Here is a 13,547-nt window from a genome sequence, read left to right as displayed (position 1 = left end):
AAGAAGAAGAAGAAGAAGAAGTAGTAGTAGTGATAGAGCGAAGCTTAGCAAACACTGCAGGATGGCAGAAGAGCAACCCCACAGCGGCTTTCATAGAAAAATACTGGTATGTTAGCACCACTGCTAAACGCCTTGGGAAATGCTACACTACTTTAGTCTGCGTGCTGGTTTGATTGTTTAATTGTGTGGTTTTGTCTTTGTGTACACTGTTAGCTTTGGCTATGCTAACTAGTAAGCTAGCTTTGACAAAGACCAGGTTAACTTTAAAGCATGAAAACGTTCAGCGAGTTTGACAGATGTGGAATAATGGGGCTTCTCCAGTTTTAATGTTAGTTCTCACGTTGTAAGTACACGTTTAACTGGCCATTCTTTGGATACCGGTGCACTGTCGTTTGTCAGTTGGCTAACATGAATAACGCTGTTTGTCTTGTTATGCTTTGGCTCAAAGCTTCCCAGCCAACGTTAACGCTACAGTGACATGGGTTATGTACTCTGCCATAACTAAGCTGTTTTCCTGTTAGACCTAACCTTCACATACTGGTCTTGCAACGAAGTACATCTGGCTGGCATCACCTAAAGGCACACTTCGTGCTCCGAAGACACTGGACCCTGCAATTCCCATAATGCATCTTTCCTTAGACCCTATAAATGCGTAGTCTGTAAGCCCCTTGATGGCATCCCTATGACATCACCAGGGTTATTTTCTCATACTTGACAAGTGTTTTCCTAGACTGAGTGGTACTCCTCGTGACTGATCTTCATGTATGAAAATGTGGAGTTCCCCTTTTAAACGGGGCAGCACCTGGTCAGAGAATACACGTGACAAAAGCAATGCCCGCACACCAACTCCAATTTGCAAATTGCATTTAACTACAAATAAGCAGATGGCAGATACACAAAGCTACTGAGTAACTGGTGAACACAGTTAAGTGTCTAGCAACGGGAGAGCCAAATGAGTGTCTTTGGAGTTGGTGGAGATCTACAGAGCAAAAGCCGCTTATGTGGAGGATCATTTTGTTCTTGCTTTTTGCTCTCCTCTTCCATTACTGGGGATCACATAGAGAAATCAAATCCAGCAGAGAGTGTTGAAGTGCAGCAGTGTCCAGGCAGCCAGACATAAAAGGAGGTTCATATTTACTGATGACTGCTAGAGTGATGATGGACACTGGCGGAGTTTTCATGCAGTTGAAGACTGCACAGGCACCAGTGAGCAGATGTGATTATCATGTGATTGGATGTGATTATCATGTGGAAAGCAGATGAATGACATCCTGTCCTGAATAGATTGACAGACAGAAGCAGCTTGCATGTCATGCACTCTCTGTGTGCGTCTCATATCTAAAATGTCTCCTGGTGTCCTTCACTTGCAACTTCCCCACATCTTAGTCACTCCCACGTATGGCTGAGCCATGAATTGAAATGTTATCAGAATCGCAAAATGGCTAAGGAGCTCCACTGTTTTAGGTAAAATGTGTCATGTGCCATTATAAATGCAGCATTGTGCTGCTGCTGAGACGCCCTGGCCTACAAATCATTTTCTCCAGATGTAAGGGAACATGCTTGTTTGGACAGACCTCAGTAAAAATACAGCAGCATCATTTTTAGATTGTTTTGATTCATTGTTCAGCACCATTAGCATTTATTTATATTCTATCTGCAAATAAATAATGCAATAATCCATGTAATGATGGGAATGTCTTGTCATGTGTAGAAATGACATAGAAGTGACATAAAAGTTTTAGGGAAAGTTGAAATTATGTAACCTAAATCCATCTCACATTGAAATGTGTTCTACCCACAGGGATTTTCAGCATCACATACTAAAATGGATTCATTAAAATACATTACACAACCCAAAATCTTTAAAAGTGGAAATCACAGGCCCTGAATAGAAAAAACAATGTTTTATGGTTCCTTTGTTGATCAGGTTTGAAGTGAGGTGAGTCAGAAACTAATACAATCTCAACCTAACCGGCTTGATACTTGTACTTTTATTCCTGTTTGTATTTTCACCACTGTCGAGATGCAGATCACAACAGCTCAGTCTCCCGAGGAGCGAGGAGACATGCAATAAGGCAAACGAGAGGGCCTTGTATCCTCTTCCCTCGCTCCCATTAACTTGTCTTTCTCTGTGTCCAGAACTGAGGTCCAGGCCTGGGAAATAGTTTCCATGCTGCAGGAGGGAGGCAGTGTGTGTGTATAGCCTGAGCAGCGTCGCGATGGGTCCTAGAAGAAAGGCCTCTAAACTCCAACCTGTAGGGGGCAGCGGTGGAGGGGAGCTGGTCCTGAGACCCAGTGAGCCCAAAGACTACATCAATGAGCTGTCCCATGAAGTCCTCTGTCACATATTCAGGTACACAGCCCTCCAGCTGCACCATTGTGTTGTGTACTTTACAATACATTCCAGGGCTGGGTGGGGGTCTACAGCATGTGTTTTTATTGTCATTATATTGCATGACCATTACCATGAGTAGGATATCTGCAGCTTCACAGATGAAAAAAATCCAACACAGTACAGTTTAATTCCCCTTTATGTAAATATATTTGTCTGATATACCTAAAAAGTCATAGAAAAATGCAGACCTGCCTTAAAGCAGATGTGCTTTATGATTTGTAACATTGCAGTGCTGGAAGTTTTGAAAGTTTGAAGATTGTTTTGTTTCATAGGTACCTTCCCATGAAGGACATCATGTGTATGGAGTGTCTGTCCAGAAAGCTTCGTGAAGCTGTAACTCTGTACCTACGAGTAGTCAAGGTAGTGGATCTGTGTGCTGGTCGCTGGTGGGAGTATATGCCTTCAGGTAAGAGCTTGCAGCACAACCACAGCACCCCAATAAACAAAAAACACAGAGCATGTTCAGTGCTACAGGACTGCTCCTCATTCCACCCCAGTAGGACCAGAACAGAGAAGGGCTTTGATGGAGACAAGTTTGCAGGGTCTTTGAGCGACAGGGTGGACCGCAGAGGCAGATAGTAATGGTGGCGCTGTGTGTAGTGTTAGATCAGTACTAGAGTCTTGCACTGGTTGTCAGCTGCAGCAGAGAGCCACTGCAGTGATTTGAAAAGCAAAGTGGTCTGGGAAGAGTTTGGTAGGTTGAAAGTGGCATGGTTAATACTGATTAATGGTGTTTATTTTGTTTCTGGGTTAGGTTTTACAGACAGCAGCTTTCTGCTCCTTTTGAAGAAGATGCCAGATCTGGAGCAGCTTTATGGCCTCCACCCTCGATACCTGGAGAGGAGACGAGTCCGGGGCTACGAGGCTTTCAGTATACCTGGAGTCCTGGAGGCACTACAAGCCTGTCCCAATCTGCTGGTCAGTATTTAGTGTGAAAATGCTATCCTGCTGCAGAGAGGTCCACTGATACATCTCACAGAGCCAGGAGCATGCAGGTTACAAATGTACAGTGTGATTCTACTGATTGGCTCCTCCTCTTTGGTTGTTGGTGTCATTATTAGTGAAATGGCCTGCATAATTTTGGTATTCTGTGGCACTCAACAGTCTGTTTTTGCCCCATAGGAATGTAAAAACCGTACAGAGTGTAGAGGTGCTGAAAGAAGTTCAAATTACTTGTAGAAACTGAGATTGTAGCAATGTTGTTGCCTTCTTAAGGCCCATTTATACTCCTGCGTAGGGTACGCACGTAACCATGCATTTATACTTGTGCGTAGGTGTGTCTGTCATTCTGCAATTAGTTGTCCAGTCAGCAGTAGTGCTACAGCATCCACTGTGTTGACTTTTGCCAGCCGAGCAGGCTAACTTCCGGTTTAGCGCTCCATTAACGTAAATGGGGGTAAAATTGTAAACGTGCGGCTGGTGTAGCCTTTTCAAATGTTGCCAACCGAATGGATCACATTCTGATAGCGAAACAAGTCATTTCGCTCGGGTTGCAACGGTCAAATACAGGTGCTGGTCATATAATTAGAATATCATCAAAAAGTTGATTTATTTCAGTAATTCCATTCAAAAAGTGAAACTTGTATATAATGTATACATTCATTCCATACAGACTGAGTAATTCAGGCAAAAGGAGCCCCAACTAAGTATTGAGTGTTGTACATGCTCATACTTTTCAGTTGGCCAACATTTCTAAAAATCCTTTTTTTGTATTGGTCTTAATTTTCGGAGATACTGAATTTGGATTTTCTTTAGTTGTCAGTTATAATCATCAAAATTAAAAGGAATGAACACTTGAAATATATCAGTCTGTGTGTAATGAATGAATATAATAAAGTTTCACTTTTTGAATGGAATTACTGAAATAAATCAACTTTTTGATGATATTTTAATTATATGACCAGCACCTGTGTATTAATTCACTGTGTTACAGCCACCGTTTTGGCCGCTAGTAAATGTTACTTTAAAGCGCGGGGTACTTCCGGTCGGCTCGGAGGCATTGCGAGGCTACCCAGCCGACCAATCACAGAGCTTACGGTCAGCGTCAACTCGACGTGTAGTTACATTTTTGAGGAGGTGCATGTCGGCTAACCGTATACCTGAGTAAGATCAGACTCTGAGAAATGTTTGACAGCCCTTTTATCTTCCACATGAAACACAAACTGTGCTGTTGATCAATATGCTTTTTTGGCCTGTACCATCTATCAAACTCAGGATAATACAGTGTATGTGTTGTTAACAAAAACACAACGCTAACCATTGTCAAACTACTGATTCCAAGGTTAAGTAGGATGTTCACACATACTAGATTTCTCCAGAGCTTTCACCTGCATGTCACGGTGTGAGCTATTGCCATTACATCAGAGCAAACTCGATCCACTGAGGAAAAATTGCAAGATGAGGTTGAATAGGGGCTTGAAAGTGAACCTTCAACAACATTTTTTTTGTTTTTTACTTCATTTCAGGGCGTGGAGACGTCCCATCTGGAGCTGGTGGAAGCCATATGGAACTACATGCCTCAGGTTCACATACTAGGAAAGTTCCGCAACCGTAACGGGTCTTTTCCCATTCCCGCTGAGAACAAACTGACCATCCCCATAACTGCAAAGATCCAGACCCTACATCTAGTGGGTAAGTAGAACGGTTCCTGCCACTGCCTCAACGCTACAGCTGAAGTCAGCTTCATTCCTGTTAGTGCATGAGTTTGTGGTGAATAATACACAGGCCTGAAGAGTGTTCCTGTTGGCTCCATTGTCACCTCTAGTTTTAAAAATACATTACATTTATTCATTTAGCTGACGCTTTTATCCAAAGCGACTTACAATTGCTGTACATGTCAGAGGTCGCACGCCTCTGGAGCAACTAGGGGTTAAGTGTCTTGCTCAGGGACACAATGGTGTGTCACAGTGGATTCAGACCCAAGTTTCTCACACCAAAGGCATGTCTCTTATCCACTGCCCCATCACCACCCCAAATACCACGGCTGTTTTGATGTACTTCACATAGTGTTTGTTTGTTTGTAGGTGTGAATGTCCCGGAGATCCCCTGTGTGTCCATGCTGCGCCACCTTTACCTGAAATGGGTCCGTCTCACCAAACCACAGCCGTTTAAGGACTTTCTGTGTGTGAGCCTGAGAACCTTTGTCATGCGGAACTGTGCAGGGCCAACCAACTCGCTCAAATATGTTCCCCTGGTTACCGGTTTAGCATCAGCCCGGAACCTGGAGCAGCTGGAGCTGGTGAGAGTTCCCTTCCTGGGAGGGCTCATCCAACATGTGGTGGAGGATAGCTGGAGGTCAGGTGAGGAGAGCACATGTTTCTAAACATCCCAAAGTGTTGGTTCTACCAGAGTAATGTGTGTTTTATTGAAGTGCTTGAGTGACTTGTTCTCACATTGTGGGCATACTGACAATGCACATTGGATTCATTCAGTGTTGGTTTTGCTTTTGTCTTGGCATTTCTTGACGGTCATTTTTTGTTACAAGCTGTTTGAGAATGTTGACAATTATTTTCCACTGTTGTTTGTAATCAGTCATGACAGATGATTTGCATCCTCTTAATACCAGTTAGGATTTCAGATATCAAACTACAATGCTGACAAATGCACCCAAACTTAATAAGATGTGTTTGTTGTCTGTAATGCTGTGAATGTTTGTCTCTAGGAGGATTTCGGAACCTCCACACCATTGTGTTTGGAGCCTGTAAGAACGCTCTGGAAGTGGACTTGGGCTACCTTATCATCACTGCTGCTCGCAGGTGCTCACTTCAGCTTAAAATGCCAGTTTCATTGGCATCTTGTGGACACGCTGTTAGTCACTGTTCAGTCTTGCAAAGTGGTCTGTAACAAAGTAAATGAAGAACATTCCCTGCATTATCTTGCCATGCATATATTATAACATTTACTTGTGGTCGTTTCTTGTAAGGAAACATGATTTTGTTAACATTCAAGGATTAAAGTGGCAGAATATTGTTTAAATGGCTTAATGGACCAACATAAACACAGATATAATGCTGATTTCTGTGTTTAACAGGCTCCATGAGCTGCGGATCCAGCCTTCACTCACTAAAGATGGAGTCTTCTCAGCTCTCAAAATGGCTGAACTAGAGTTCCCTCAGTTTGAGACGCTTCATCTGGGATATGTGGATGAGTTCCTGCTGCAATGTTAGTTCCTCCTCTCAGATATCATCACCAGTCTCAGAGGACACTGGGCACTAAAACAACCTTTCTGTTCTGACGATGTTTAAAAATCTATGGTGTACAGGGAAAAAAAGTCAGATTCTGGTGACTTGAATTTTATAAGTTTAGATTACAGGTGTGTGGGAAAAAAATGCAACATCGTGTGTGTGTGTGTGTGTGGCAGGTAAGTTGAGTCATTCGGAGCTGGTGAAGTACGGTCTGGCTGATGTCATTGAGAACCCCGGCATCATCACTGATATTGGCATAAAGGTGGTGAATGAGGTGTTCACTAATATTAAATACCTCCTCATCTACAACTGTCCACACCTGCACAACCCTCACCACTGGATCACAGGTAAAACCCACTCCTGACTCACTCTCTCCACTTGAATCCTCACTGGTACTTGGCTACAGTCAGACATGGCTCTAATACTAGTGTCCATATGTTTGTGGCGAGCTCAGTTTGTTACATCAGGTAGAACGTTCATATATAGTTAGTACAATTCAATAATGAGATCATCATCGTCTCTCGCTCTTTGAGTCTTAATTTAGAGCTCTGAGTAGCTGTTATGTTGTGCCTGCTCCTGTCCTCAGATCAGTCCAGATGGAGCCGTCTTGTTGATCTCACTCTGGTTCGCTGTCATGCCATCAAACTGGAATCCTTCTCCCAGTTCATAGAGTTACTGCCCAGTCTGGAGTTTATCTGTCTGGATCAGATGTTTAGAGAACCACCCAAGGTATTCAGTATGTACACACACACACACACACACACACACACACACACACAGCATGCACTCAGAACCCACCTATACCCTACCCCCATCATCCTTTAGTGTCTGTTCTTACTTTTATTTCAATTGCTGGAAATGTCGTCATTAAGTTGTTTTGTCAGCCCTCGCTTTCTGGGCCATTTCCCTTTTTTATTGAGGTGTGTTAAACATGTCATAAAAACAATTTTGCCTTTACAGTGTTTTAAAACAACCTACTGACACAGATGTCTGATTGTAATTTTAGAAAAACTACATGTTGGCTGGCCGTGTCACTGTCAACACTTCCGGTATCACAGTGCAGGCCTACCAATGCCGTTGCTTTAAAATGCATTGATTGTGAAGCACGTGCATGGTGCTTTATGAGTTGTTGTTGTTGTTGTTGAGCTGTAGTGCTGGCTTGGTGTCAGCAGTACTACTTTACAGATTCAACAGCTCGCCATGACTGAATGTAACTGAGAGCAGAAAACCCAGAGTTTATAAGTAACAGCAACAAAGAAATCTTTTCTCATGTTAATGGTTGATTGGCAGGTATGAGGTGCTTAAGAAAGTTAGTGTATGTGCTAATGCATATTATGCATCGTGTGTGTGTGTGTGTGTGTGTGTGTGTCAGGGCTGTGCCAGGGTGGGCCTGAGTGCAGGAACTGGTATTGGTGTGTCCTCGGCACTGGTCAGCAATCAGAACTCCAACAATGACCACGACAACAACAACCACCACCACAATAATGAGGCCAACCTGCCTCCCGCTCCTCCACCTGTCAACAACATCAACAACAACAACCAAAGGCAGCAGCAGCAGCAGCAGCAGCAGCAGCAGCAGCAGCAGCCCAATGGCAAGTCCCACCCGCAGTCTTAGTCAGTGGAGCAGCAGAAATCACAGCAGCTCATTACCATCTTAAGTTTTTACATCCATTCACTTTTTCACATTTTCATTTGTTATGGACTTTTATTTCAGATTCAAATTATTGCCAGCAATCTTTAGAAAAACCTTTTTATAGAAACATGGCAAGGGCTAACAGGAGTCCAGTCTGGTGGTATTGTCTCTCAGCCAGTACAAAGATGAAGTGAGCTAAATGATAAGTGAGTCAGGCTCATAAACACTGAGTTATGGCAGTTTAATTCTCACATGGTAGTGTTGTGCCACCTAAAAGCCAGATGCAACCACGAGAAATCTGACCACTGTATGTTAAATAGACTGCTTTTAGTCTGTGCTTTTTGAGCGATCCTGTTTACAGACAAATAAACAAATGGAACCTGAAACATAACCTACTCATGACAGTAAGTAAAGAAGTTATGTTTGTTTCCACAGCACCAGTGGAGGTAAATGGGATGGAGGACGATGATGATGATGAGGTAATGTTGGAGGAGGAGAACATGGGGGCTGATCCTCAGATAGAGCTGAAAGGAGCAGAAGAGGAGGTGAGAGTGGAAGAAGCTGATGTGTCTCCAGGGCCCAGTCGTCCAGCTGGAACACCACAGGCTCCTGATGAGGAGCAAGCAGGTAAGGAGCTGCTCTTTTTTATCATTAGCGGAGGTTAAGACAAACTGTGTGTGCTCTTACTACCCTTCTTATGAATTGGAAAGCTTTTCTTATTACGTTATGACGTCTACTGATCTATCCTTCCCATCTTCAGGTCCCAGTGGTTTAGTCCAGCAGTGCAGACCAGCTGGTGCCTCTGTTCCCAAGCCCCCGCTGGTCATTTCAGACTCGGACAGTGAGGAAGAAGAAGGCCTTGTTTCAAGGCTAATGCCAGCTTCCTGTTTGCAGCAGCCAGCTTCCTGTACAGAAGGTGTCAGCACAACACAGAACACACCGGGCAGTCACAACAGTGCGTTTGATGAGCATATCATTTGGGTTGTCGATGTGCAACAGTATGAGGGGATATAAGTTAAAAAATTGTAGAGAGTAAAAAAATGTTTTTTTTTCCAGTATGTGGCGAAACACACTCACACACATGTTTGTCTTTGATCCCTGTGGGGACCTCTCATTGACACTCTTGAGCACTCCTAGCTCCTTACCCTTACCCTAACCTTAATCTAATTGTAACCTTATCCCTAAAAGTCTTTAAAAAGCAGTCTCTACCTCTGCCGACTTTCTGATTAGTGGACAACCTGCTCTACCTTTTATACGACAGCCGGCCCTTGAAAATATAAAGGCACAAGAACTTGGTTTACCAGGGTTTTTGTTGAACATTTTTTAACAAATGTATTATTTAGTTAGTTCTGGAGTGAATGGAAGTGTAACGTGTGTGTGTGTGTGTGTGTGTGTGTGTGTGTGTGTGTGTGTTTCCAGGTAAAGGAAAGACTCCCCTGCGGCGGAGTAACTATGTGGCTGTATCAGCCTCGGTAGATCACACAAAGGCTCAGGTGTTAGAGAGCAGCTGTGAGAAGAGCTGTCAGGTGACCAGTGAACAGATCAAGGCAGACATGAAGGCTGCTGCTGAGAACAGCAGGAGGACTAGCAGTAAAGGAATTACTACTGAGGCTGGGGAGACCATTGCAAGACCCGTGGCTGACAGTGGGACAGTACGGGGCACTGGGAGCCCAGGGGCAACCGCAAGGACCGGAGTTAGACCAGTGACTGGATCTGCGGGCAGAGCTGGACCTATGGTAGCCACACACAGACAGGTGGGTGGATGTGGGAGGGTGGTGGCGGGGACCACCCACAGAGCAACCACAACCACTGACAGAGCTACAGGAACTGGCAGGACTAATGACGGTACACAGGGCCCCTCTGGAGCCAGGACTGGGGACAGTTGCACAAGAGAGGCTGGGGCGAGGCAGAGCTCTGGTCCTGCTGGTGAAGACAGTCTAGAGCCCAGAGATGCTGCTGTAAACCATGCACCCAGGAAACCAGTACTGCTGGCTGGACAGGGAGAGAGACAACCTGGCCCTGCTGGGTCTGCCTCTGCTGCCGTTTCAGCTTCACAGCAGGGTCAGGCCAGAGATGAGGACTTTGTTCCTCGACGACCTTTGACCCGATCCTGCACCCGTATGTCCTCTGTGTCCCTGGTACCTGAGACGGGTAAGACTGAAGTTACTAACAGACTTTTAATGTGTTCTTTAGCGTATGAACACTCGGAGTGCAACTAAAGCTGTGTTTAGCTGCACAGGCTTGGCTCTGTGCTTTCACGTTAGTGACGTTATTTCAATATTTCATCAAATATTATGTTTTATTATTTTATGCACTGTACTTTTTGTGAAAGGGAGTTTCCTTAAACGGCTCACTCTTTTTCATTTCCTACCCCTTGGAAGTATAACCTCTTAGCACTCTGAGATAAAATGTATAACTGCCATATTATGATATCTAACGCACCCTTAAAAGATCCCCATCCTTATCAGTGTCCCAAGTAGGACGAACACAAAAAAAGAAATCATGAAAAAGAAATAAGACCATTAAAATAAATAAATTAAAGATGGGCACGTCTCATATTTGCACTGTAATCCACAGAAAGACTACTTTTTCATAAATGATAGCAAGATAAAGTAAGAAAGAAAAGGAGTGTAAATCAAGGAATCACACATAACTAAAAATCAACACACATTACAGAACGGTTAGTAATTAGTCTGCCCCATGCCCTGCAGCAGAATGCCAATCATAAATGACAGTAAAGTAGGCTTGTCTGGAAATAAACACCTGGTGTGAACTGTGTGTTTGGAGGACCATGCAGATGCTCTAACTCCCATTTTTAAATTTCATCTTATTTTGTGTCTTAATCATTTTAAACATATTAGCATGACAACTGCGAGTGTGAGTTTTAATAGTTGCGTGGGTTTCAGGTGCATGTTTTAAAGTAGTATGACGGCTTCGGTGTGAGGTCTGATGAATGTCCTCAAGTGATGTCACCAATTCGGCGTCGGCTGGGGCTGAAGCAATCAAATAGGCTACATTAGCTACTGCTAGCATAACTCACCTGATTGTCCGACTGAACAGTTGGCAGGTGAGTTTTATTGAGGGTAATGTTTTGACAAGGAAGAAGACTGTGAAATAAAAACATCTCTGGTTCTGCTGCATCGATGGATCCTTTTTTCCTTTCAAACCCTCCATGCAATGCTAAATCCATGGAGTGTGCTTTAACATTGTTGCTGTGAAAATAGTTGATTTCTGTTTGGCCTGCTTGTTGGTAGTGGGTTTCATGTGAATATGTTACTCACCTTTGCATTGTTTAAGGTGATATATTTTTTGCTGCTTTTGTTGTGTAGATCTTTCGAGAGCCAGGCCTCGAGTAGCAGTAAGGAGGAAACGAATGGCTGATAAATCAACAAGCACCTCAGACCCCGTCACTGAGGACGACCACATACAGGTGCACACTGTGGAGTTTGTCATTGTCTAATAGTCACTGTTTATCAGTGTTAAAGTGTAATTAGTTATCCAAAGTCCAAGGGGGGGTGGGGGGGTGTAAATACTTTTTATATGAATTCATACACAGTATGCAAAACTTTACTTGAGTAAACTTGTACAAAGTGATTTTCAGCAGTTATTCTCCACTGGGGGGAGCCAGAGTGTTGCAGGTGGGGCTCAGAAGGAGAATCTTGGTCTTCATGTTTGTTATCTAAAAGCCGGGGTGCACATGTGAGGGGCTGCTAACATTGGCTTTAACAGGTATAAACTTTGCATCCTTTGTTAGAATTGTTGACATGTTGAGATGCTTTTGCTCCTGCAGATTTTGTCTCTGAAGAGTAAGAACCTGGTGGGCATCACACTGACCAACTGTGGAATCACTGACCTGGTCCTCAAAGACTGCCCCAAGATGATGTTCATTCATGGTAACACACAGACACACTGATATTTGATGACTCATGTTGATGTTTTCTCAGTTTTCCTTTTGCATCACTTTGACTAAATATGTACTAAAACTCATCCAAACCCTCTTAATCAAGGAAATGATGTTGGTTCCATTTATGCTCTGATTATTACTTTTCCACTGTCCATAGTACAAATGTGAGAGGTAGATTCTAGAGAAGAAATCTAGCCAACTACAAAATATGCAATTTTTGTAAACTATAAAAAAAAAAAACAACAACAAAAAAAAACCCTGTTTGGTTGCTACATGATCTTTGATTGTAATCTCTAGATATTAATACATTTAGTATACATGTCCAGTTTGTCCTCTAGTATTGATGTTTTGAATTTTTAATGTTAAGATTGTAGCTGCACTACCTTCAGTTCCAAGCCGCTTGGATCTTTAAATTTGCTTGTAATTGTAGTAATGATCTGATGAATCATTAGGGGTTACCAAAACCATAATCTTCCAGAAACAATTATAATGTATCAATCTTCCCAGGAAGTGCCATACGGTATAAGTTACTGAATTAACCTTTCATAAGGAGACCTAATAATAAAGTTACAAATATGATTCCAGTTACACAATAAAAATGACACTATGTCATCAACACAGTCTGCCATGTTGAATGAATGAATATCCAGTGTAAAGCTGGCCTGTTTTAATAAGGTCTGCTCAGTTTAGCAGACATACTTACTTACTGTAAAAATGGCAGGTTCTTATGATGTAAAATAATGAGACAAAGATAAATCATGTCAGAACTTTTTCCACCTTTAATGTGAACAATTCAATAGAAAAACAAACTTCGAGGGGGGAAAAATGGAAAAATAAAAACCCTCAAATAACCTGGTTGCATAAGTATGCACACCCTTAGACTAATACTTTGTTGAAGCGCCTTTTGATTTTATTACAGCAGTCAGTCTTTTTGGGTAGGTGTCTATTAGCATGGCACATCTTGAAGTGGCAATATTTGCCCACTCTTCTTTGCAAAAGCGCTCCAAATCTGTCAGATTGCGAGGACATGGCCTGTGCACAAGCCTCTTCAGATGTTCAATCGGATTCAGGTCTGGGCTCTGGCTGGGCCGTTCCAAAACGTTAATCTTCTTCTGGTGAAGTCCAAAATCCAGGATGTGCGCTTTGGGTCGTTGTCGTGCTGAAAGGTGAACTTCCTCTTCATCTTCAGCTTTCTAACCGACGCCTGAAGGTTTTGTGCCAAAACTGCTTGGTATTTGGAACTGTTCATAATTCCCTCCACTCTGACTAAGGCCCCGGTTCCAGCTGAAGAAAAACAGCCCCAAAGCATGATGCTGCCGCCACCATGCTTCACTGCGGGTATGGAATACCTTTAGGAATTATGGCCAAAAAGTTCTATTCTTTGTAAGAAAAGGCTTCCGTCTTGCCACCCTACCCCATAGCCCATTCATA

The 13,547-nt window shown here is 43.1% G+C and overlaps 1 protein-coding gene across 1 annotated transcript; it reads left to right on the top strand.

The window, feature by feature from the left end:
- The first annotated feature begins 3 nt into the window (after positions 1–3).
- On the top strand, positions 4–12,125 carry fbxo38 (F-box protein 38). Its single transcript, XM_046031351.1, has 16 exons — positions 4–106; positions 2,140–2,353; positions 2,668–2,801; positions 3,150–3,313; positions 4,861–5,026; positions 5,419–5,694; positions 6,057–6,150; positions 6,426–6,556; positions 6,756–6,926; positions 7,166–7,308; positions 7,952–8,171; positions 8,648–8,839; positions 8,973–9,167; positions 9,632–10,363; positions 11,542–11,642; positions 12,003–12,125. Exons 2-16 carry the CDS (start codon positions 2,220–2,222, stop codon positions 12,123–12,125), a joined length of 2,976 nt encoding a protein of 991 aa, XP_045887307.1. The 5' UTR covers positions 4–106; positions 2,140–2,219.
- The last annotated feature ends 1,422 nt before the right edge of the window (positions 12,126–13,547 follow it).

The sequence above is a fragment of the Micropterus dolomieu genome, linkage group LG19 (assembly GCF_021292245.1).
Source record: "Micropterus dolomieu isolate WLL.071019.BEF.003 ecotype Adirondacks linkage group LG19, ASM2129224v1, whole genome shotgun sequence".
Lineage (NCBI taxonomy): Eukaryota > Metazoa > Chordata > Actinopteri > Centrarchiformes > Centrarchidae > Micropterus > Micropterus dolomieu.
Note: the sequence above shows the minus strand (reverse complement) of the source record. Positions and strands in the feature narration are given on the sequence as shown.

Coding starts and splice junctions, on each gene's coding strand:
- fbxo38 (XM_046031351.1), top strand. CDS start 2,220: ATGGGTCCTAGAAGAAAGGCCTCTAAACTCCAACCTGTAGGGGGCAGC. Junction 3,314..4,860: donor AAGCCTGTCCCAATCTGCTG/GTCAGTATTTAG, acceptor ACTTCATTTCAG/GGCGTGGAGACGTCCCATCT. Junction 7,309..7,951: donor TGTTTAGAGAACCACCCAAG/GTATTCAGTATG, acceptor TGTGTGTGTCAG/GGCTGTGCCAGGGTGGGCCT.